At 47.8% G+C, this 25,567-nt stretch overlaps 2 protein-coding genes across 4 annotated transcripts in view; both read left to right on the forward strand.

Annotated features, from left to right (window-relative positions):
* Nucleotides 1-7,436, forward strand: part of KDM5A (lysine demethylase 5A) — a 47,971-nt gene extending 40,535 nt beyond the window's left edge. For 2 of the 3 annotated variants that reach the window (XM_032107705.1, XM_032107704.1), the window contains 3 exons: nt 33-253; nt 2,369-2,779; nt 4,328-7,436. In XM_032107705.1, the coding sequence (XP_031963596.1) occupies nt 33-253; nt 2,369-2,779; nt 4,328-4,540 (845 nt within the window). In that variant the 3' untranslated portion in view covers nt 4,541-7,436. The remainder of the gene's footprint in view (nt 1-32; nt 254-2,368; nt 2,780-4,327) is intronic. The other variant, XM_032107706.1, reaches the window with a different exon arrangement.
* Nucleotides 7,437-10,306: 2,870 nt separating this feature from the next.
* The window catches only part of LOC116443526 (sodium- and chloride-dependent GABA transporter 2-like), a 38,673-nt gene continuing 23,412 nt past the window's right edge, over nt 10,307-25,567 (forward strand). Inside the window, exons 1-6 of the mRNA XM_032107728.1 lie at nt 10,307-10,437; nt 18,117-18,331; nt 18,434-18,498; nt 19,911-20,132; nt 24,215-24,349; nt 25,341-25,481. Of these exons, the coding sequence (XP_031963619.1) occupies nt 18,213-18,331; nt 18,434-18,498; nt 19,911-20,132; nt 24,215-24,349; nt 25,341-25,481 (682 nt within the window). The 5' untranslated portion in view covers nt 10,307-10,437; nt 18,117-18,212. The remainder of the gene's footprint in view (nt 10,438-18,116; nt 18,332-18,433; nt 18,499-19,910; nt 20,133-24,214; nt 24,350-25,340; nt 25,482-25,567) is intronic.

Raw genomic sequence — 25,567 nt, forward strand, 5'->3', positions numbered from 1 at the left:
AATGATTCTGTGTCCTGGCTCCTGTCTGAAAGGTTCTAGCACTCCAAGGAAGCAGCCTCGGAAGAGCCCGCTGGTACCTCGCAGTTTGGAGCCTCCTATGTTGGAGCTGTCACCTGGAGCAAAAGCTCAGCTGGAAGATCTGATGATGGTAGGAGATCTGCTGGAGGTATCTCTGGATGAAACTCAGCACATCTGGCGCATTTTACAGGCCACTCATCCACCCTCTGAGGACAGGTTTCTTCATGTCATGGAGGTATGGAACTTGAAGAAATATTCCCGTGTGGAACAAAAATCCCACCACAGGCTGTTGGTGGATTTATATAAATATGATCTTGAATAGCTGAGTGCTCAGTTGCTTGACATGTTTGGATTTCACCTGGAGAGAGTAATAGATTACAGAAAATAACAGAAAAAGTGGTCCAGAAATTCAGTTCTTGATCACTCCTACCGTAGCGCTATCCTCTACAGTCAACCGTATTTAGAATGGTTTTCTCAAGTAGTCCCATGTGCAAACCTTATTTTAGAAGATAACAGGTTAAGGGAGGAAACACTCTTCTTGATTATGCCTGGAAACAGAACTAATCTGCAAAAGAGTTACAAGAAACATTTAGAAAGATGGAAAGTTACACTTGGCTTATATAATGTGATACTTGTATGTTACAGAACTTTGTTACTGAGGAAAACACGTTTTGATAATGCAGACAATAAGATTTGTGTTCTTCCTCAGACTAGCACAGACATAGCAATGAAGATGTCCTGATTGCTTTGCCCAGCTGCCAGTGGATCAGGCAGGTTTATCTGCTGATTCTGAGGTCTAGTCAAAATCACTTAGCTGCATTCATGCGGAGGGCAAGGGATGTGTGCTGGAAGAGAAGGTCAGCTGCTGTGTTGAAGAACTTGAGTGGAGCCCATTTTTTATCATCTGTCAGTTGCAGTTAGGGGTCAATTTGACCATATGTAGCTGTGGATTACATGATGGCTTGTTGGGTTACTGGGCTGCACAGGAAGAACACAAGACGATGGTTCTTTCCTGGCTTTTTGGTGGTGTACAGTAATACAGGACGGAAGGTTACGTGCTGTGAACAGTGAGGTTAGGTGAACATATTAGTTGGTGTCTCATTTTCTGAGTGCCATCCATACACAGTGGCTGAGTTAAAGTGGTGCCAAACTGCATCAGTTAGAGCTGTGTAGTATAAAACTGCCCCTGCCTCCCAAGTGCTGCTGCTTTGCCACCTTTCAGCCTGAGTACTACATAAGCTTAATGTTCTTTTAATGTAATGGTTTTGGCAGGGAGTTGATTGAAGAGCAGTTTTAATGCCAGCAAATAACAATTTATAAATAATATGCCAGACTGTTATATTAATAGTTAAGCAATGGTCTTTCCAGGGGAGTGGGGTGAGAGGTGTAGAGTGTGTGTATGTGTTACAACATTTTCTGGTTAACCTGTATGAATACTTGCTTGACCGTTGAAAACTTGCTCGTTTTGGATTGAATATATTCTATGTCTGTTCACATACAAAATAAGTAGACTTCAGTAAAATAATCTTGAGAGGATTTGGTTTTGGGTGGAGTAGCTATATTAAGTAATGTACAGTAAACAGTCTCTTTACTGGCTTCTGGTATGTTTTTAATCTATTAATAATTATTAAGGGTAAGGTATATAGCTGCATTAACTGAAATCAAGTCAGTCCTGTTTGTACAAAGGACTACACAAGTGAATCTTTCAGATATAAATGGGACTTGTCACTGTGAATGCTACCTGCAGGGACAGAGTTAGCCAATTTTAAGCCCCACTTCTGATCTGAATCTGTTATTTAAGAGCTCTTGATGACGCCAGGATATTTACAATGTCTGCCAGTTTGGAAGCTGTTCAAATAACGGATGTTGCTTTCTCTTCTTGCTTGAGTTAATGATACATTTTAAGAATTCACCAATTACTCTTTCTTAATCTCCAAAACAGCAGTTGCTTTCTCTCAAAAATAATTACAGGCAAGACTGACCTCAGATGAAAAATAAGCAAGAGCATCTAACAAATGATTAATCTTCTCAACTTCTATTAAAAAACAGTGTGAGAAGGGAGTTGTAATGATTGCTTATTTTGCCTTCTTACCCTTGCTGATAATTTACTTTTTCCACTGGGTATTTTTGGCTGATTGTACTTTGACACAGTTGATAACACTTACAAATTTTTTTATAGAATGGTGAAAATGAAGTTAAGTGCTTTTTTTGTTTAGAATTTGTAACGGTATGTTGTTGACTAGATTTCTTCATGCCATATCAGGGTAAAGGTAGAGGTAAGTACATTTCTCAGACCTCAGGTTTGCAGGAAATTTGTATTTGAATAAAGTATATCTTTTTTTCTATGAAGGATGATAGCATGGATGAAAAACCACTGAAAATGAGAGGGAGGGACTCTTCTGAGAGGAAGCGTAAACGAAAACTGGAGAGAGCAGAGCAGTTCTTTGGAGATATGAAGCAAAAATCTAAAGAGTTGAAAAAACTGGAAAAACCCAAGAAGAAGAAGCTAAAACTCACCATGGATAAGACGAAGGAGCTGAACAAGCTGGCAAAGAAACTGGCTAAGGAAGAGGAGCGGAAGAAGAAGCGAGAGAAGGCAGTTGTTGCAAAGGTAGAACTGGCAAAGGAGAGCACAGAGAAAAAAAGAGAGAAGAAGGTTCTGGATATTCCTTCCAAGTATGACTGGTCAGGAGCAGAAGAGTCAGATGATGAGAATGCTGTGTGTGCTGCTCAGAACTGCCAAAGGCCCTGCAAGGACAAAGTGAGTTTCCCCTTAGTTCTGTCAGGAAATTCCGTGCTAAGTCAGAACCCTTGTGCCAGGTAATATTTAAGTTGAACAGCATGAGAAACCAAAGTGGTGTGGTTAGAAATGAGAGAGGATTGAGTAGTACTTGGGTAGGTACATGGATTTAGCAGATTAAACTGTAGAACTTCCTTATTCTCTTAGGTACTTCAAAACAGAAGATGGAAAATTAGAGTCTGGGAAAAGGTACTCTGTTTTGGTCAGGAAGTTTAACTTCTGAAAGCTGTGTAATTTTTTGTTGACTGTGTGCAACATGCATATATGCATTGGCTGATCCAAAGGATTAATTCTTTGACTCAGAAATGTTCCTGGCTTTACTGTGTTTCTGAGCAGGAGTGGGATGTGTGATGTTCCTAAATGAAGTAGATTTTCTGTGTTTCTTGCATACACTCTGTGAACAGTGATGCTGCAGGCTGACTGATCTACAAACTTCAGTGGTTCATTTTGCTTGTTGGAGATAAATAATCAATGATTTTAGACCTGATTGGATTATTACAAAAGAAACTTGATCTGCCTCTGTGGTACTGCCAGTCCTGATTGTCAGCTTTTAACACAGACTGATGATCAAAAATCTTTTCCAAATGTTTTTTCTGTACATTTCTGTACTTTTGTACTTTCAAGAGGTGAATGCCATACATACATACTTGTCAAAAGATGGCAGATACAGGAATGTAATGACCGAAGCTGCAGCTGTTGATGTCCATTACTAATCACTTTGGACAACTTGCTCAGGAGCAGTTGGCTAAGAACTAACATAAAATCTGTATGATGATAATGTTTCTTCATTTTATATAGGTTGCCACTACTGTTGCTTTTCTGGTACATTTTCACATTCCCCTCTAAGTTGAAAGCAGAACTACAGCAGTAAAAATTTTTATAGCTGTACCAGTGGATTGCATTGGGATGGAGAATATGTGTTTCTTACCCTGCAAATCTGACTTTCTGCCCACTGACTCCAGTTGGCATATACTTTTATTCAAAGAACTGCAGAAATCACATAATTCGTCTTTTTTCCTTCCTACATTCTAATTAATTTATTGTCTTTGACAAATTGTTCTACAGCAAGTTCAGCTCAGTTTGTATTGTAGCTTAAATGTTCTGACACTTAGGACTTAGAGTTGCAGAAGCCACTGTTTGAAAATGCAGTCTAAGAGGGTGTATTTGGAGACTCTCACCTATGCTGAAGTAACCATCCCTGAACATGTAAAATGTGTTTTAGCACACCTCCTTTCATCTGCAGAGAGCTGAGTCATCTTCCTCAGGAGCAGTCATGTGTTTGCATCCTTGCAGGATGCCAGAGGGGCAAGGTTTGTTAGAAGAGTTAGTTTGTTTTAAACTGAAGTAGCTTGTTAAAACAAGCTCTCTAGGGGCAATCATTTGTGCCCCAAAGCTGTTATGTTCTTGGTAGCTCAGGTAGGTTTAACAGGAGGTATTTTCTTCATAGAAGCCGTGCCTGTCTGTCCTTCCTTGTAACATGCTACGTGTTGCTGCTGTGCTCTCTTGCAGGTGGACTGGGTGCAGTGTGACGGGGGCTGCGATGAGTGGTTCCATCAGGTGTGTGTTGGGGTCTCCCCAGAGATGGCTGAGAACGAGGATTACATCTGTATAAACTGTGCCAAGAAACCCCTGCAGGGCTCCAGCAGCCCTGCTCACGCCCCGCCTCCTCCCTTCTTGCTGAGCTACAAACTACCAGTGGAAGATCTCAAGGAGACGAGTTAGCAACTCTCGATGCCCAGAACTTGTTGGGAAATGGACCACTGGAACCCTTCAGAAAGAGAGGGTTTGAAGCTGATGTAGCCCCTGAGCTTCACTTCCAAGGATGTACAGACGTGCAGTGGAGTTGGTCCGTTCCTGACAGCTGGCTTCCTTCGGACAACAGGAATGTCGAGGCACTGTGGTACCGGCTCATCTATGCAGACACGGCCTGATGAGGAGCTCCAGCCAGTGTGTTCTGACTTGAGCGTTTCCATCTTTGAGTGTGGCTGTTGCTCTCAAGGACTGAGCAAACTCGAGGCTGTTAGATTAGACACTTCAGGGTGTTAGAAGTATGTGTTGGCAGTGGAGCTGGCCTGGAACTGGTGGGCATGGGCTGGAGCTCTTAGACCTACCAGGTTACCCTGAGGAGGTGACTTTGGAAGTTACCTTTCGCCTCTCCATGCCAACCCAGCGTGTAGAGGAATGTCTTGGGAGAGTGAAATTGCCTCCATATCCAGGCAGCTAACACTACACTATAAGGGTGGGAGCAAGTGGATGAATTTCTTTTCATTTCTCTTTTGTAGCTAAAGGGCAGAGGAGCTCATAATCTCAGAAATCAGCAAAGGTTCTGTTTACCAAAAAAGAAACCCAACTCTACTCCACTAGGCAAAATTTTTTCCTCAGTGGGAAACAACCGATCTTCCTGTCCTGAGGAGGGCCAGAAAGCATTGATAATGTTCAGCTAGACCAGACCTTGGGAAGAGCAGAGTGCTTCCCTTTCCACAGGGATGCTCTCTCCTGTTCTAGGCTTTGCTTAGAGGTCTGCACTCCTGCACATTAAAGTTGCGTGGCGCAGGATGGAGCTGGCAAGGAGGTACAGCACCCAGGGCACAGCTTCTGAGATCTGTACCCAGGGATGGGAAGGAAAGAAGACAGCCCACTTACCTCAGAGGTTACAGTGACATGTGCTTCTGTGAAAAGTTTCACTCACAACTCTTTCCAGTATCACCAGGCTACGGGCATGGCCTCCTGTGATACCAGCAAGCAGTCTGCAGATGCTGTTCACAGTGCAAACCCCCTCCCTGCTGGCTTTGCTGGATGTGTACCAGTGTACAATCAGCAACAGTTCTTGTTTGAAGTTGCCCCTGGCTTTGCCAGAGGACCAGAGGGCTTGGGGTCATCCTGGGTGACAGTTGTTTTAGTAAATCCATTTTTAAAGAAGGACTTGTTTTTACTTTTTTCTAAATGTCTCAGACTACTGACTTGTTCTATAAATAGATTATTTTTCTTTGATTTTTTTATACTTACCACTGTTAACCAGCAGCACAGACAGAGGTTCACAAAGCAAAAACCTGCCCGTGGGCTTGGGTTTTTTTACTCCATTCCTTCCTTGTAGTACAAGGAATTAGCAGTTACCTTCCCCATTCTAGCTTGACCAGCTGCCTGTGTTTAAATAGGTAAATACATTTCATGTGCTACCTTTGTGTTTGGGTTTGTTCCTATTAGTGGGGCATCTGGGCCTTAATGACTCCAGTGGATGCTGGCCTTGTGTATGTGAATGTCTGAAGTCAGCCCCTGGGCTGTCTTGTCCCCCTCTCCACTCGCTCCCTATTGTGTTTCCATTCTTCTGCAGTTCTAGGAGTGTTGTAAGTAGTGTCCAGTCTTACTAGGAGCTGGACTGGGATTTAAAGAAATATTGACAAAAACAAAAGTGTGCTGTCTTGACTGTTCTGTGTCCCTTCTCCTGTTCTCTAATATTTGGAAGTTTATTTATCTGGCAGAATTATCCATCCAAAAAAAAAAAAAAAAGAACTCAGCTCAGGTAGACAGAACTTCATTGTTTTCTTCTATGTGTGCCTGCTACCTGGGAAAAGGAAAAGAGGAAAATGTGCAAAAGAAATAAGATGGAGGGCAGAAGATCCAGGGTCTTGGGAGCTTTGAGTGCAAATTGGACACAGACTTCTAATTCCTGCTCCCTAAAGACTTAATGAGGTGTTAAAAGCAAAAGCAAGCTGTGGTTAAGCATGTGGCTGAACGGGCACCCTAGCAAACTTAAGAGTATTATTTGTTTACTTATTTGTGAAGGAGTCTATGCTTTAGATAGACATACCCTCTTTTTGCCTCCAATTACATTTTTTTTCTTCTCAATGTATGCTTAGTTTTGGTAAACTGATTTAAACAGTTGTTACTTTCCTTCAAGCTTTAACTGATGGTACTACATAAATGTTTCCCTATATGGAGTGGATAAACTATCTGTCACAGATGTTTAATCGTTCCAGAAGTAGACTAGTACAAGATTTCTTAAAGAATCCCAGTGTTCTGTATTCTTTCCTGACTCCTAGCATTTGTGACACAATAGGGAAAATATGGTTAGCATCTCCTGTGCCACTGAGCATATCCTCGTAACCATTCCTGCCTTCTCTGTCATGATGAAGTCGTTGTTGTATGTAATCACCATCAACTGGAAAAGAGACCTTTTGAGTAAAGCTGCATTGCATGTTCCTGTTTCTCTGCGTAGAAGGTGTGGTGGAGAGTGTTGACAGTAGCACTAGTTACAGCAAGATGGAAAGAAACAAACAGCTCTACAGTGCAACCGTGGTCATTCTGCTTGTAACAAGCACAGGAAAGAGCAAACAGCAGAAAGAAATGTGCAAATCATATGCAAAAGTCACGTTTTTAGTAGCTGTTTTTCATGTAGCCACATGGAGAGCCTCTGTTCCACTGTTGAAAGGAGGTTGCCACACTTCTTTCTGGTCACAGATGTCTTGTCTGCTTTTGGATAAGGTGTTCATAAACTGAAGACCATTATTAGCTTTACATCTTATTGTTTTAAGCTTGTTTTTTAAGAGCATAATTCCTATCAAAGGATTGCTGATAGTATGAACTTATGAATAAATGTTAACTTTTGGAAAAACCCGTAGATATGTAGTTAGTGGTTGAAAAACCTGAAGCTACAGCTGTGGTATTGTCTCCAGATCCTAGGGGTTTGAATTTTTGTAAAAGCATGCAGAGAAGCCAGCCAAAATGAAGCCAAGATACAAATGTTCTTACAGGTGTGCTACAGCTGTGGGAAAACTCTCATGCTTTGGGGACAACATCTCAGTGCACAAGGAGTATTAGCTCGTGTATCTAGAAAGGTGAGTGTCTTAATGCTGTAGTCTACGAAGGCTGCTCACCACTGCTGGTGTTACTTCTTCTCATGTGTCTGACAAAAAAGATCAAAGAAACTACCTGAGCTGTTGTGAGGAGCTGAAAATGGCCAGGGCTTGAGTTGTATAGCTTATACAAACTATGTGTTTTCAGGTTTTTCTTGTAAAAAAACAGGGCCACGAATTTGGCAGCTTTGCTTGCAGAGAGATAAATGTCACTCCTGACCTTCAGTACATTGCTTTTAGGATTTATGCTTTTGACAGGTCATCTGCAACTGAATGCTTGTGCAGCCTGGACTACTACTTCATAAGGTAATACTGTTGATATGATGGGCATTATCTGAAGGGATTGGAATACAGTCACACAGCATAAGGTAACAGGCAGTTGTCTCTTGTGTCAGCCGCACTGTGAAACTTGCACTGATATTTTTCAGTTTTTAGAATCATAGAGTAATTAGGTTGGGGGTACTTCTGGAGGTCATCCAGGTCAACCTCCTGACCACAGCAGTGCCAACTTTGAAAGCAGGTGAAATTTTTCAGGGCTGTGTCCAGTAAAATGTTGAGTATTTCCAGGGATGAGCATTCGACGACCTCTCTGATTTCCCCTTTGGTTTTGTAGCATCTTCAGTGCAAAATTCACTTGCAGTAATGTGCTTGCTGCCACTTGTAGAGTCTGGCTCTGTATTTTCTCTAATCGTCCATTAGGTAGTTGGAGCCTGCAGGTGCTGCAGCCGTGATTTCCAAGCTGAACAAGCCCAGCTCAGCTTCCCTTGAGCCATGGTGTGAACTGCAGCCTTCTGATGGTCTTGGTGGTCCTTGTTGCAGGTTGGTCAATGTACTGAGGAGCCCAGAACTGAATATAATATGTTACCCTACATACAGCTTGAAAATGTTGAATACAGGGGGGAAATTACTTCCTTTACCTGCTGCTCATACTTTTACTGTGCAGCCTCCCACAGGGCTGGCCTGTACAGCTGCAAGTACTGCTGACTCCTTTTCATTCTGGCCACTGTTAGCCCCAGGCCTTCTGGTTTATAATTTCTCCGATGCAGGACTCGTGGGCATAAACTTTCCATCAGCACATCACTTCAGCCAGGAAAGATCCAACTGAATGGGAGTTCCCTTTTCCCATGTTTTGGGCTCTGCTGCTCCTGTCCTCTGCCAGCATTGTTTGCTGTCATCTTACTGTGCCTATGCCACCACCCAGGTGGATAAGAAAAAACACCCGAGGTACTGCACTTGCAGCTGGCTGTCTCCCAAGATTTCAGATTGGTGACTGCTGAAGCCTGAGCACAGAAGTCCACCCCATTTTTCACTGCCATTGTAGGTTGTCCATCCACTCCCTAAGTGTGTTTTTGCTGTAAATCAGGGTAAACACCCACTGCTCTCCCCTTGTCCATAGAGTTCATCACAGAAGGCAACCAGACTGGGTTAAGATTGTAGTGGTGACTGTTACCAGTCACTTTATCCCTCATGGGCCTGCATGTTGCTTTGAGGAGGATTGGTTCCATCATCTTTCTCCTCTTCATTGAATGGGCATGATGTACACAGGGTTCATCACAGTCTATCAAGAAAATGATCTTCCATACAGCTGTTTTCCTAGGGGTGGAAAAAGTTTCTTAGATATTCCTGAAATAACTGCTAAAATTGCTCTAAGAAGTTGAGTGCTGTAGTCTGCTTAAAGCAAGATTTGAGGCTTACTCCAGTTGAATGCAAATGAAAAGCAGGGGACTGCTTCACATCCTCTGCAGCTGTGGTCACTAAGAATGTGTTTGGTCAGCCTGCCTGAACCAAACAGGAACTCTGCTTGGAGCACTGAGGCAGCAGGGAGGTGCAATAAAATCCAGCCCTTATCGGAATTCCAGCCACGCTGGCTTTGGGAGGGTGATAAATGCGTGGGACAGCTGGAAACTGCACAGCAAGACATGGAGAGCATTGAGCTTCGTGTAATGGGATGGCTTGGCTCGAGTGTTAAGTTGTAGGTAGAGGAAATGAAAGTAGCTCTGTTTTTCTGTTGAAAAACAGAAATGCTTGTAAGAAGCTGTGCTCTGAGTGCCTTTAAAACAAAAGCTCTGCTGCAGTGAATAGTTTTAATCCGAGGTGGGGCATTGTGTCTTAACTGGAGGCTTTTCAGAGGTCAGTTTTTGGTTGTCTGTATATCCCCCACAGCCCCCCCAAAAAGTCATTTAAAGCCAAGTGCCAGGGGGAGCTGCTGTGGGTGCTTACATCCGAGGAGAGCAGCCACCTCTGCACACAGGTCCTGGGATGATGGTTGGTGTCTCTGGCCAGCCTGGCACCTGCCGTTAATGGGTGGCTGATTTGCCAGCAGAAGGAAGGGCCGCATCCTTTCCCAGGCTGGTGCGGCCCGTGCTCGGCTCAACCCCAAGCAATGGGCGCGGCTGTCGCTCCCCGCAGAAGGGAGGTGTTTGCTGCTGCTGTTCTGTGACACAAACCCATGCTACAAACTTGAGAAACAGCTCAGGTTTTAGTGGGCTGTGGGATGAGTAGCACATTGTTTACTCCTGTCAGCTAACGATTTAACTTTTTACTTCATACAGCTGGAAATTGAGTTAATCTAGACATTGTCAGTGCATTGATAGCGTTACATCCCATTGTTTCCTTTCCCGAGTCTCTTAGGCAGGAGAGAGGCAGGAGGCAGATGCTTTAGCTTTGCCTAGAACCATTCCTGGGAGAGAATCGCTGCTGAGAACCCCGGTGGAGAAGTGGAACCACTGGCAGCAACCCTGGCTGCTGCTGCTGGCGCAGCCCCAGGTGAGTGTGTGGTGCTGCTGCTCCCACCTGCTGCTCCCAGGGGAGGCGCCGCTGGTGTAGCCCATGACCCAGGTTTGTATCCTACTGGTGAGGGTTTCTCACTGCCTGGGCCTTACCATCCACCGTGGCATTGGCTTCCTCTGGCTCCTGGTACAAATAATCTTGGAATGGTCAGACTGGGATTTAGGGGTGTTAGAGAGTACACAAAGCTGACAAATGGAAGAGTACACAGCCATGGAAGAGCTGTTCATAACTTAAAGGATGGTTTTTTTCTTGCTGAGTAATGTGATTCCAGGAAGGTGATGGGTCAGATTCCCACTGTTCTGTTTGGAGCAGAAAATGGGCATGACCTTTGTGTAACTCCTGTTTACAGACTGTGCAGAGTGCTGCTGGACAAGCAATACCTGAGATTTCTGCAAAAAGGAGCTTGCTTTCGCCTTGTCCTAAGCAGCAGCTGTTCCATGTCCCTGTTTCTCTCTCAGCTCTGGTGATCTCAAAGAAACATGGTTGTTCCTTGTGCTTTTTGCTTTTGTCCCCCAGGGCCTTTCATTACACCTTGGGCAGTCCCTGCTCTCAGGGAAGTGAGGCCAAAGGGAATTGGGACAAACTTCCTTTGCAGACTTTTGTTTTGCTCCTCCCAAACTTCTTTTCCTTCCCAGCAGGGGAGGTCTTGCCTCCCACCCTCTTAGGGCTGCCTGGTTACTCCCACAAAAGCTGGGGGACTGCAAGCTGCCCATTGGCATCATTAGGACTCTTGGCTGGAAGGGGTAGCTTGCTTCAGGCATCAGCTGCATCTAATCTGAAGCTTAACTTTAGCTTAACTTTTTCATCTCTGGCACTCATCAATAGAAAAATAAGATTGCCTTAAGTTATCAAAACTGACAAATTACTTTTTCTTTTTTCTTTGGTTTTTTTTTCTTTTTTTGAGGCAAATTGAATAAGCCTGAAAGAAAGAGACTTGGTGCCAGATGTTGCAACTGACTACCAGAACAGGAATGACTTGTAGACAGGGGATCAGCCATGGTGTGAAGGCTTGTGATTCTTGCTTCAGGCAGAATTCCACCCACCTGGGAAGCTGAGTGAAGGCTCGAGGCCTTGCTCATGTTATGTGTCAGAGCCCCACCACGCACGGGGCCAGTTCAGTGGATGAGTGCTGGGGAGTGCAGCTCCTCTTCTCTGTCTGCAGGGACCTCAGCAGGGCAGCCAAGGGCAGGTTAGAGAGGCAACCTGGCAGCACAGGTCCCTCTGCTTCCTCCTGCACTGCCTTGGGCTGCTGGAGACCAGAGGAGCAAAGCAAGAGACAGACTGCTGCTGCTGAGCAGTGGCCGGGAGCTGGTGGCTCTCACTCACTCCTTGTGCTCAGATGAGGGCTGCCTGTGATGTTTTTAAGAGAAAACATCTCCTGACAGTGCAAGGATTTTTAAAAATCTGCTGTAATTCTGATTTTTGGAAGCTGGAAAAACTGAACTCATGTTTTATTTCTTTTTGACCATCTTTTAAATGCCCGAGTTTTTATTTTATCAACTTTTGCATAGAAAACTTCTTTCTTGAGAAACTTCTAAAAACCTTCTCTCACTCTGCCAACCAACAACTATCTGATTATTGGATTTTCTCCCAGAATGGAAACTTTGTGTTCTGAGTAGTTACCAGCCCAGTAGTCATGAATTAAGAAGTATCTTTTTTTTTTTCTTTACTTTTTAGAGTGTTTAAAGAAGTATGAACAGATGATCTGAGATCACTGCCCAAATCTTGCTTGTTTAAAACCAGATTATGGGTTTTCTGTGGAGGAATCAGTTAAGTGAGTACAGCCCTGTCCAACCTCTGAGGAAAGTTTTTTCCTTTTTCCTGCCAGAACATCCCCCTTGCAGGCAGACAGGGTGCAGAGATATGCAAATCCCTGCTCTATCAATGGCTTTGCTGTCATTCTTCCTGCAGACAGTCTCTTTCAGACTTAAATCTTCACCTCAGAGGAGTAGGATGTACAGAGCATAAGGAAAGATCATCAGTGGTCCCAATGTACAGCTCCCTCTCTATCCCTCAATTTACCCTGTACCTGATCAATCTGTTCCTCCGATGCTTCTCACTGTGGGGCCACTTAAGCACCACTGCTGTCATCACTAGCCTGGAATTATGATTTCCTTTGGTATATGGTCCTCCCGTTGTTTCTTTGGCTGCAACAACAAACTGCTGAGTTTTAATTTGTTCATGCAACTACCAACTCTCCCATCAGGAGGCCCACGACTAGATTTTGGAAGAGCAGTGACTTCTGCGGTATCCCTAAGATGTGTTCAGGCTCTATTCCTGCAGTTACTCTGCAAGGGTTTGTTCAGGTTGCTGTAAAGTGGAAATAGGAAAGAGGCCTGAGGAACTGGTGGTACCTGATGGAGTTAAGGGGAAAAGAGAAGGAGATGCTAAAAACATTGAAGTCTCCAGGCTCAGGAGTCTTTGCTTGCTACTCAGCTCCTGCTTATATTATATTGTGTTTTATTATTTTATAAACATTTATGAAGGTATCTATACATATGTGCTTATAACGGCATAACCTTACAGTGCTTGCCCTTGGCCCATAAAGAAATGAGGGTGCTTTTGTATTCTGAGCAGAAAAACCACTTTTCCTTGCTCATGTGTGCAAAGGGCCAGAGTGCTTAATGGGACAGGGTACTAAGGAGCAGTGAAAGCAGAGGTAAGATACAGATCTGCCTGCTGCACTCCCACTGCAGCTGTGACTGTGCATGCAATGCTGTGTGTTCCTGCTTTAGTCTTGGCTTTGGTGCTCCAGACAGCCAAGGGCACACCCAAGGAGCACCTGCTGTTTTCATCCTGGTCTGGGGGAAACTGCTGGCACTGGGCACAGCTGAGGGAGGGGTGACAGGAATCTGCAGCTCTGCTGCTGCTGGGAATTTGTGTTGCAACCAAAGCAGTTCTAGGGGCACTGTTCTTTTGGTCTCAGCTTATCTCCTCCTGTGCTCTGCCATGGTCATAGAGAGCAGCAAACCCGCACACTGTCACCTACACACGGAGCGCAGTGCAAGCACTGCCCGCGGCTCCTGCCTGCAGAGGAGCAGGGGGACGGCAGTGGTACCCTCAGGAGCAGGTTCTGCAGCACTCTGAGCATGCCAGCCCACACTTGAAGCAGTCCCTGAGCTCTGGCTCATGCAGAAATGTCACCTGTTTATCTCCAGTGTGCAGAGCATGGTGTCCACACACAGACGTATCTCACAGCGCAAACCTGGGCACAGAAGTGAGGTCTATGCTGCTCTGCAGGCATCCAGTGAGGACAGGGTTCTTCCAGCCTCAGGATTCTCATCCTTCAAGCCATTATTTGGAAGCAGTTATTCACTAGGGAGGCTCTGTCTAAATGAGGCTGTCTGAAAGGCTGCAGCAGAATCTTCTGTCATGCAGGAACTGCAGGCGCTGGCTTTTTGCTTCTGCCACTGTAATTTCAAAATGTACATGCCTTTCTGGGACAGAGCTTAGTGGCTCAAGCAGGAGTCAATCCTTGCTGCTTGCTTTGGCTTCTTTCTCCACTGAGCAGTCTCCAGGTTCCTGTAATGTGCCAGCCAGTGTCAGCCTCTACTTATCCCCTTTCTGTGCATGTTTGTGACAATTTTGCTCGCTACAGCCATGGTTGCTTAAGCTGAAAAACATTTCCAGGCTGAGCAGGCCAGTAGCAGGGTGGTTATCAGATGGAAGAAAAGCATCGTATTTGCTCTGCCTTTGGTTCCCAGATAACATAACAGCAAATTGTGTTCCTGGAAGCTGGGAGGTGGCTCACAAGACTGCACTGCCCCAGCACACGTGAAGGCAGTTTGTGCTGAGGGACAGAGGGGCAGAGGAGGAGGTGGAACTGGGGGCACAGTTGCTCTCAGTGCTCAGCAAAAGCCAGATGTGGCTGATGGCTTTTCGTGTTGGGAATGCGAAGCAGCAGCAGTAGTTGTGCCCAGATCATTCTCCTGAAAGACTTTGGTGGTTTGGAGCATAATTCATTTAAAAGTAGCTGCTACTTGCAGAGCAGCGAGAGGTTGTGCTTGTCCCCCAGTAAACATTTCCCTCTCCTCTTTTTCCCTCCTCATTCCTCTACGTAGGTGCCTGTTACAGTGGGGATTACTGTAACACGCGTGCCAAACAAGGAGGCCGTGGAAAAGAAATCTATATGGACCGCTTCGTGACAGGTGTTTCAGGGAGATGTTTATTTCCCCTGCAGCCGCTCGGCCGGGCTGTGCCGAGGAGCTGAGGCCGCCCCGGCCCGAGGGCCCTTCCCGCGCAGGGAGCACAGAGCAGCCAATGGGAGCGGGGCTGAGCAGGGGCTGGGAAACCCCGTGCCGCCCTCAGCGCCCCCCGCCCGGGGCTGCGCGGCGGGGAGAGGGACCCCGACAGTGCCTTTTGAAACCCTCCTCTGTTTAGGTTGGAACTACCTCTCCAGGTGGCTGGAGGGGGCCTGGTGCTTTGGAGGAGAGAAATCCAACGCTTGTTCTCTGCTCAGCTGGACATAAACGTGAAGCAAGACCAGACCTGGGAGTAGGTTCTGTGGCTGCTACCAGAGCATGAAGCATCAGCACTCCTGGCGTGGGCTGGGGCCAGTTCTTACGTACACCTGACCCAGACAATGTGGAAGGACCTTATTATCTCCAGAGGCTTTTGTTCCACATCTGCTTTCTTTGGGCTGTAAGCACTTCCCTGGGAGCACAGCCTCAGCTGCTGGTGGAAGACTGGGACCAAGTTGAAGGCAGAAATCTTGGCGAATGTTCTAAGGTAAAGAGAAAGATAAGAGCAAAATGCAACATCAATTACCGGCCTTTAGGATTTTCCAGCTCTTGTCCTGGCTGAGGTGTGAGGCACTCTGACAGTGACACCCCTGGTCCAGACCTCTTGCTCTTTCCAAAATGGGTGTTGGGGAGAAGTGTCTAAGCCAGCCGTGCCCCCGCGGCACAGCTGGCACAGCTGCTCAGTGCTTGGCAGCCTGCCTGGACCTGGAGGCTGCTGCAGGACCTGCTCTGGAGGCATTGCTCCAGCATGGACTGTCCCAGGAAACGGTGGGTGACAGCCTGACTGCCTGGGATGGGGCTGGGAGGAGTGTGGCTGCTCTGGCTGGTGCCATCATCAGCCCTGTGCTCTGAGGGGGTTCCTGAACAGGCAGCCTCTCATTTCACACCCTTTTCAGGGAGATCCCCACGAAGTAACCCCCTTGTGCCGTCCTGGGGGTTGGCATGAGAGTGATGCCTGTGGGACAGGTGCCAGCATCAGTGCTGCCGCTTGCCAGCACTTGTGGCTTTGGCAGGAAGGTGTTCTTGCAGCTGCCCGGGGGGTTCAGCTTGCACAGTTCCAGGTGGCACATACTGCTACAAAAGCTCTTCCCTGGTGTTCTCCTCATTCATATAAATATGTGTGTGTATCTATTGAATTTTTTAAATGGTGTTGTCTCGGTAGATCTCTGGATGAAGTTGTTTTCCTGTTACTACAGCATATCTAGTTTTATTCCTTTTTGATATTTCTTTTTAAAATCCACCTTTTTCCATTTCTCTTATTTGTTTCTTGCAAGCCTAACTGGTAAGGCTTTGTTTTTGACTGTCCCTGTTCTTGCCCTTGCCTTTGATGCAGTTACAGACTCAAAATCTTAGGCATTGAGATTTCATTATTTGCATTTTTCCCTTTAGATTTTTTTATTGCCTCTGATGGGTTGATTAAAGTCCCTCTCAGTTTCTTTGCCTTCTACCATTTCAAAAATATGTATTGAAATTATCTTTTATTTTCTGTAGTCTTAACTGATCCTTTGTGGTATTTGTTGGTTCTTTTCTCTTTCTATCTTCCACAGAATTTTTTTTTTTTTAATCTATCTTTCAAGTAACATCTCCCAGAACCATATGGACTTTTTTTTAGTTCACTCCAGAATATGAGTAAAGTGATGCTTTACTTTAAACATGCTTTGCTCAGGATTTTCCAGCTTGCTTTTGCACTTGTAGATTTAATATTTCCCCTCACTGCTTATGTTTACACTGAACATTTGTTTTCATTTTCTAGTTATTGTTGTGTTCAGCGCAGCCTTATCTCATCGGGTGGAAGTCAAATAGTCTGTAATTGATTGCACACTTTCCTATCATAGTCTATTAGTTCCTGCCAATTAGCTTGTCGTCTTGTTGATAAGATTATTGCTATCTGTACGCAGCAGTAATTGTGCTTACCGAGGGGTATTCATGCAGCAGTGCTGACAAATTCAAGAGTTTGACAGTCTCTAGAAATATTTCCTTAATCAATCCCCTCTCTCCTTGCACCAGTCTGTTGCACAAGGCAAGATATGATTTGTCTTTACTGCTGTTTTTAATGCCTGCATTCTTACCCTGCCTATTTAACAGCTGCACTATTCACTGTCAGATGGTTTTTGCACAGAACGGGATGTTTCCCGTTCCTCACCATATTGCAGAATTCCTCTTCTGGAAGAGGAGTTATGGGAAAACCATCTTCCCTGGTTTTCAAGAATCACTGGTTTGAGGAGTGGAGCAGTTTTATTTGGACCACCCTGTTTAATTGCTGTAGAAGAGGAGCAGCTCTCTGTGGGTTTGCCTGGTTCCTTTCCAAATGATACTCTGCAGTAATGGCCACAGGTACCATGTTCAATTATGCACAGTGGGAGGAAGAAGTATTTAAATTTATTTTAAATCTTAATTTTTCATCAAATGACGTTAGTTGTTACATTGTGAGATGTAGTGAACAATATATTCATCTTCTCTGTCTTCCTTTTTCCTAGACCTCTGTTGTTACCTACCCTCTTTTCAACCAAGGCATCTATTCCTGAAATGAGGAGTTGTTCCATATTTGATCACTCCCTGGTTGAATTAGTTCCTTACCTCTGCCTGCCTCTCTTCCATTTCCGTGTTTCTCCCGTGGGAAGTCTGGTGCTGTGTGGGCTCACCACAGGTTAATGCGGTGACACCACAGTGTTTGCTGGTTCTTTCCTGTTTTTCTCCTACCACCTTCTCAGGCTGCCTGTACACGTTTTGCTGCCACTTTACACACTTCATACAAGGACACTGATCCCAAAGGTGTTTTTTTTTCTCTGTCCCCTCTTGCCTCAGATATTTATAAACAGACATAATAAAAATATTTTAAAACCTTGCCTCACGTACATCATTGGACCATCGCAGCTGTAACATATCTACCATGAATAATGTCCTGTTCTGTTAGCCTCTTTTATGGCCTCTAAGCACCGAGCTAATGTCATCATTACCTGCTGTAATCCCAAGACCTCTTTCTGGAGCAAGCACAGCTCATTTTGCAGCCCAGTGCTGGGCATGCACAACTGGAGCTTGTCTCCTTGCTATGTGATTTTTCATCTACTGCTTGATTGTCTGTTCCCATTGCAGCTTCTGCAGTGGTGTCCTGGGATGGGGCTCCTGGGAAAGACCGGTGGCAAAGATCCCTGTGTGTGAGGCAAGAGAGTTTGCAGCCTGCCAGCTTTCTGAATGAGGCTGCTTTGGGCCCTTAGTAAGAAGCAGCAGAGCACTTAGCTGAGTTTATTTCCAGCTTTGCTGCCTGCCACTGCTCCTGGCCACAGCACAGTCCTGGAAATCGCGGGTCAGGCTGCGATGCAGGACCTTTCCCTGTGCCCATGACCTCCCTACCAAGGAGCAGCGACGGGAGGGAATTCACTAGGAATTCATATTTTGTGTCTTACCTCTTCCCAGCAGGTCTCGGGGCTTCGACTCCGTCAGGCAGCGCTGCGGAGGCACCTGTGTGTGGTGGTGTCCCCTTTCTGCAGGGGCAGCGTGGGCAGAGAGGCGATGGGGAGAGCGGGAGCCTGGCGGGCCCGGCCCGGGACAGAGCCCGGCAGAGGCAGCGGGAGCGCTTCTCCCAGGCGGGGGAACGAGCCCCTTCGCACTGGCCATGAAATCAGTCATGTGTAGGTTTTTGTCCAGCCCTGGGGGGTGGGGGAAGGAATGTGGGTTGGGCGAAGTCTAGGATTACACCACCGCTGAATTTTTTCTTTCTACATTTCAAATAGCCAGCACCTTTCGGTCCTGCCTTCGCCTCTCCCGTCGCCCGCGCCCCGACAGCGCCGTCCGCAAGGTAACACCTCTGCCCCCGTCTGCTTCTGCCCTGCTCCCCCTGTGCCCCTCACCCTCCCGGGGCTGCCGTGGATGAGAGGTCACGGAGCGTTTTCTGCCTGTTTAATAATTTTCTAGCGTGGAGGGGTCCTCCCAGTCCTTCCCTTCGGCCGCTGTCAAATGCTTGCCCAGTGTTCCTTAGTCCTCTTCATGTCTCCAAGTGTTTTATAGGGGGACTAAGTCGGGGGAGGGGAGAGGTTGAAAGTGCTGAGTTGCCCCTTTTTTAGTTCTCCCCGGACAGGGGAGAGTGTCATTTGCTGCCAGCGCCTTTTCCTGCTCTCCTGGCGGGGGAGTTGCAGGCAGGGATGAATGGCCGGGTAAGGCTCGGCGGGGGCAGCGCGCTCTGCAGGGCAGGGAGCAGGCTTGGGGGCTGGCACTGTGCGGGGGAAGGTGCCCTCGTTGGCACGAGGTCCTCAGCAACCCCAGCTTTGACACTGGGAATTGGTAAGAACCACAATCGTCACCCTTTGTGCTGTGGAACTTGGCAGCCAGCGGGGCATCCCGCCTGCGAGGAACAGGCTCAACCCTCCCTGATCCTTCCACATGGTGTCCTCTTGGAGGTATTTGGGGGAAGGAGGGACAGTGCAGGAGTGCCCACCTGCTCTCTAATGATCTTCTCTTAGCACACGTGTATTTAGAGATGGTGCCACAGGATCTGAGAGCAGTACTGTGGGGAGCTCTGCAGGAAACAGACAGATGTTTGGAAGGGCAGACCTTGAGAAAGGCAAGATCCCAGATGCCCATGACTTCTGCACACTTTATACTGCTATTAGAAGGATAGCACCATTCTGAAAATCACCTTTTCATGCAGCCTTGAAGATTGTCAGCAAAAGTTGCTACCATCGAAAGGATAAATTTGTTTTCCTATCGTTTCAGTTTGTTCTCTTCCTGTATCTAGGACTTCTCTGTGCTTTGTGGCATCCATCGCATGGTCTGAAAAACCAGACCTTGGTAGGCAGCAATAGGAGAAGAGAAACCCTTATAAAATACCTTGTCAAGTATTTGATCCTGCTGTCACCCCCTCCAGCCCTAAGTCTGTTCCCTATACCTGGCACAGTGGGAGCTCCAGCCTGAGCTGCTGGGTCTTCTGTGGAACACTGGGCTTGGAGGATGGGCTTCCAGAGACAGGAGTGTTTTGAGATGAGGCAATCTAAAATAATGAAATTAATAGTGGCTGTTAAGGACTGGTTTTGGACTCAGCAGTGAAAATGCACTGTACTCTTAGCACCAGCAGGAATCAGTATGAGGAGCAAGAGAAGAACAGTTTGAGGTGTGTGTGCGCATGTCCTTGCCCCTCTCTTGCCTCCCATGGTCCAAATTTCTGCCTCTCTGCATGGCTTGTGCTGAATGTAATGAAGGAAACTCTTTCTGAAGGTGGGATGGATTACAGTGTCCCTGGTGCTGTCAGCAATGGTGAAATGGTGCCCACACACCCTAGCATGGAAAAGGAGAAGGAGGAAGAAGAGGAGGAGGACCAGACCCTGGAGCGCGGTCAATGGAACAACAAGCTGGAGTACGTCCTGTCTGTGGCTGGGGAGATCATTGGCCTGGGAAATGTCTGGCGCTTCCCCTACCTCTGCTACAAGAATGGTGGAGGTAAGTGCAGCCAGGGGCACCTGGCCACCAGCACCACTCCACCATCCTTCCCAGCTTCTCAGCTGTGCCCAGTTCGTGAGTCCAAAGAGAAGATGCCAACCTGCCAACATGGTACTGCCATCTGGGCCCCAGCCAGGGACTGTTTTGAACCAAGTGGGACATGGCAATGTCCCAGGGTTTCTGGTGGCTGAAGCTGTGTGGAGCTACACCTGAGGTGTGTGGAGCTCTGGTCCTGCTGGTGAAGTAGGTGGCTCTCTGCAGAGGGGAGGCAGGAAGAGCAGGGAGAGCACTCAGCGTTCTGAGCAGTGTGTCTCACTTCAGGCATCGCTTCCTTGAGGAGCGCCAGGCATCCTGTGTGGATCAGACGGTGGGTCCTGGTGGGAGAGCAGGGAGCGGTGGGGAGGCCACAGGGCCCCAGTGTCTCTGCAGGCTCTGTGAGGAGGAAAGTTCCAGGGGAACTCCCAGGAGCTCTTGAACACAGGTCCTGCTCCTGTGTGTGCCCATGGAGGGCTGTCCCCTGGGCGCTGGAGGCAGGTGGCAGGGACAGGGCGGACTGAAGGGGTTTCTCCTGCCTCGGTGTATAAGTACAGCACCCCTCTTGCCCCCCATGGTACTCCCTTGGCATCTGCCAGAGCTGCAAGGTGCAGGAGAGGGGACCCCTGCCTCTGATCCCCGTGGCAGGGCTGTGAGGGTGCAGATGGGTGTGCGGATAGGGAGGCAGGGTGCTGCTGCTGTGCTCCAGCCCTGCTCGGGCTGCGCTTCGCCATCCCCGAGGCCACGCTGTGCTGCGGCGTGGCGGCAGAGGTGGGCTCGCCGTGCAGGTGGAGGGTTGCTGGGGGCTTCTGCAGTTTGTGGCTGTCTTTTAAAGGACAAAACTTTAAAAAATGAAAACGCAAGGTTTTTCTCAACTTCGACTCAGTGAGATGTAGAGAGAGGGAACTGCTCTCCCTGTCTGGTGATTAGTTGCTAATTGGGCCCTCCGGAAGGGCAGGGGAGAGGGGAAGCGGCGCTTGGCTGGGAGCTGGCGGGGAGTGAGCACTGAGGGCTCAGGGCTGAAATCCCCTGGCTTGAGCTTGGGGTAGTCTCATGGGCCTCACTAAACTGCTTTCATCGCAGTGGCATAAGAGAGGATTAAACACTGTTTAGCTACTTTCATGCTGTGTGTTGTTCAGTGCTTGTTTCTTTTTGCCAGGTGGTCGGGCAGTTTCTTTCCCTGTTGAAAAAGGAGAATTTTCTGCATTTTCTTTTTATGTGGGAAATTCTTCTTGGCTGCTTGTTGAGCTGTGTCTGCTCCCACTGCTGCAACTTTCCTTGGGTACTATTCCATCGATGGGAGCAGGACCTGGAATCCTGTCCAGGCACCCCTTGGTGCCAGGTGAGAGCTCAGGGAGAGCTCTGGGGAGAGGGGAGCTGCTGTGTGAGCAGCAGAGGCAAGACACAGAGGGATTTCTCAGCCTTTTTTCCCTGGAAAAATGGGCCTGAAGCAAAGTCCTGTGAAGTAGTAGAGACTGTGAGGAGTTTGAAGTCCCAGGCAGATTTTTTGTCTCTGGCCTTCCACGAGGCTAGAGTAAGGATGGGGCATGAGACTCTTGTGCAGCCAGGAAAGCGGTTTCTGTAAGATTTCTCCTGGGGCAGAGCACTGTGATGAGGTGATGCAGGACACAAGGCTCCCTCCTGCCTCACGGAACCCAGCCTACCCCAGGCAGTACTGTATCAAAACGCAGGAAACGCCTCCAGTTGAATTTTAAAAGTTGCCAGAGATTTTGTCTTGCACTCCTTTAGGAATGCTGGTCTAGGCACTTGTTTCTCCCATTCTTCTACAAAGGTGCAGGGCCTTTATTTAATTTCCAACCCCAGGTTGATCATGGCCAGCCTACAACCATCAGCTCTTGTGCCACAGGTAGTTCTGGTACAAGAGTAGAGTCTGAGGTAGTTCTGCCCTGCTGGATGACTCTTCCTCTCCCTGCTGAACTGTGTGCAGGCAGTGGTGATAACTTCTCTCAGCTTTTGCTTTGCTTGCCTAAATATGAGCCTCTTCAAGAAAATGGTATCTGCAAAATCTGAGTTATGCAAAGAGCCAGTCTTCCTTTCTTTAGGGGTATTTCAGCGTAACAAAAGCAGAGTAGTCCCTTACATATTTAATGCTCAGTGCCTGATACCAAAACCCTACACAGTAGAGAAAAACAACAAAGAGAAGCAAAAATCTGTTCGTTTTGCTCTTGTTTGCGCTTGCTTTCACCTGCAGTGGCAGGGTCAGGCCCTCACTGGGCAGACTGGCCCCGCTGATTGGGAAATACCAGGGAAGCCTGTCTGGTGGTGTGGCTGCCAGCACTGCACCCCCTTCCCAGCACCCCAAATCTGCCAGTCCCAAGGGCCCCCACTGCTGAAAGTGAGATGGAGAGGGCACTGGGGCTGGTTATGGAGTCATTTCACCTTGTGTCCCCTAACCTGGGATATGAGGGCATTGCAGAGACAGGTCTCTGCAAATTTTTCCTTCTCTCCACCATGATTCTGTGTTATTTCACAGCCCACATGTCAGGACCCTCCTGAAACTCGAGATAATTGGAGGTTAGGGGACAGGTCAGACTGCAGGCTGCAAATAGAGGAAAACTGGGCTGGAGAGCCTGACCTGCTGCCTCAGAGACCTGTCCCGGAGTTTAGTTAAATACAAACTTTCATATGGCAACAATCTTTGTTGGGAACAGGCTTGACTTTCATGATGATATGATTTTGTGCAAGGTGGGAGTTGAGGGGATGGTGTTGAGACAACGCCATTTCCCCTGCCATCTGCCTTCACCAGCTTCTGTTCACCGGTAGAGGGTCAGCATGTGGGCAGATGTGCGTTGTTCCCGCAGGGCTGCCAGGTGTCACAGAATCACTGAGATTAGAAAAGGCTTCTAAGATCATGGAGTCAAACCATTAAGCCAGCACCCCTTTCAGCTCCTGTTTGTCCACAGGGAGCTGCCAAGGTGCCTCCCACCCTTGTCTATTTTCCTTTTCCTTTTTCTTCTTGCAAGAAGGGGGGGCTGTGGCTCTGTACCCGGCTGAGATGAGCACAGGGTGGGAATCCTGGCCAGCCCCCAAAGTCCCCCTTCCCTTTCCCTGCCCCTGCATGCCGGCTAAGCTTCTTAATGAAATCTCCTGCGTTTTGAGTTCTCGTGCACCAGGATTGTTATTTCCCATACACGCCCCCCGAGCTGAGCCCAAAGCCAGTTTGCATCACACAGGCAGGGAGAAGGCCTGTGCAGGGAAACCACCACTAGTGCCTGCCTGGGTTGCCACCCCTGACCCTGCACGCCATCTGAGCCCACCACAGCCAAGATGCTGCTCTCTGCTTGGGTCTACCTCTTTCCTGACCTGTGTCCCTGCCTTTCAGCAGGGCTTGAGCAGCTCCAGTGGCACATGACGGGTCAGTGGCACATGATGTGCATGGACCATCTTGCAGGGCTGTCTCCTGTGCTCTGTGGGGTAAAGGCCATTACTGTACTCAACATTAACCTGGGGTAATCAAAAGCTTGAAGCATTTTCTCTCTCCCTGCCTGTGTCATGGCAGGGCTGGAACAGGAGGGCAGCCCTGGCTGCTGCTGTGAAGTACATACTTTCCTGCACTACTTGCTCTTCCTTTGCATGTCTGCTGCTTTTTGGCAAGCAGATGATTGAGCAAACCCACAGACTGGGCAAAAGTGTCAGTCTCCATGTGCTCCTCAGAGCCTTGGTATTGTCATCCATGGGTTTGTCAGCTTACTCAGTCACAATAATCAATGTGAAAGGAGCCACCAACCTCATTAGAAGTTGTAATGTCTTTACAGCAGTGTTCCTCTGTATTTCCATACAGCTATTGACAACTTCCTTCTCCAATCTTTGTATATATTGAATTATTCATGTAATCACATCACTCCAGAAGATAAAATGTGGGGGAATTTTTTTCCTGACATCCTGTCTGTGATCTTCCAACCTCCACAGCCCCCATCCCTCCCTGGCTGTCCCACCCAGGAGGAACCTACCTGGTGACTGGCTGGAGACAGTCTGACCTCAGTCACCTCATGGGGCTTATTCTTCTGTTTGCCACTTGAATCTGCCAGGTGCCTTCTTCATCCCCTACCTCATCTTCCTCTTCACCTGTGGGATCCCGGTGTTCTTCCTGGAGACGGCGCTGGGGCAGTACACCAGCCAGGGAGGGGTGACGGCCTGGCGCAGGATCTGCCCCCTCTTTGAAGGTGAGTGGGGGGAGCTGGGAGGGTGTGGTGAGGTGGGGAGACCCCGGGGCCCCGGGAGGAGGAGCAGAGATGTGTTTCCCCACAGCCTGGGTTGTTATGCACCTCCACACATCCCCTGCCCACCTGCCTGGGAGCCACTGGTTGCTCCCTTTCCAAAATCGTGCTGGAAAAATTGGTCACCTTTTTCACCAAACAGTTCTCATTGTTACATTGCATCCCAGTTTCCTTCTTCAGGGCCACAGCTCTGGCCAGGAGCTTTGTGCCCGATCAAGGTTGTCCTCTAAGAGGTAAATGGGGAAAGTGCTTCTGGTGGTTATGAGGAACTTAAAACATGCTGCTGTTTTTTTTAAGTCAATGCTCTGTCATCTTTGTGAGTTTGCAGGTGGCTTAAAAGCTTACTGGGGAAAGGTGTCAGTTCTCTTAATGAATTGTTAGTCAGATCCTCTGTTTCTAGCACTGTCTCATCACAGTTGTCCAGCCTCAAGCCACTTTCCATGATTTCTCTGAAAGTCACAGTTGCCTCCTCCTCACCTGCCAAAACCTTTAGATGTTTCTCTAACACCTCCCAGAGCAGGTGTGCAGTGTTAATACAAGAGCTTCCCAAATAAAAATGAAATGGGAAAGTGAAAAATACAAAAAAAATATATTTTTTAGAAGAGATGTGACTCAGCAGGTGCAGCACCATGGGATGTTTCTGCCCTTTGGGTGGTTTTCCAGCCATAATCTGCCCATCCCCTGCCCAGGGTCCCTCCCATTGCCACCCTTTGACCAGGGAAGGCTGTGGTGGGGCAGCAGGAAAAGGGGTGCCTGGGGCCCCTGACTGGGTGCCCACTGATGTGGCACGGTGGCCACTGGGGAGGGGATGGTGGCTCTGGTGGCTGCCCCACTGACACTCATCTGGCAGCGCACTCCAGCTGCAGAGCAGCAGCTCCCAAAGGGAATCCTGCTCCTGGCATGTGGGTCACCTGCCTTCGGGGCTTGCTTTCTGCAGGAATTGGCTACGCCTCACAGGTCATCGTCATACTGCTGAATTTCTACTACATCATTGTCCTGGCCTGGGCCTTGTTTTATCTCTTCAGTTCATTCACCATCAACCTCCCCTGGGGCAGCTGTGACCACGAGTGGAACACAGGTGAGTGTGGAGCCCTCTCCCTGTCCTCCAGCAGATCCCAGCTGAAGGAAACCTGCTGCTGCCCAGGGCCGAGCCTCAGGAGAGTG

Source organism: Corvus moneduloides, chromosome 4, assembly GCF_009650955.1.
Source record: "Corvus moneduloides isolate bCorMon1 chromosome 4, bCorMon1.pri, whole genome shotgun sequence".
Classification (NCBI taxonomy): Eukaryota; Metazoa; Chordata; class Aves; order Passeriformes; family Corvidae; genus Corvus; species Corvus moneduloides.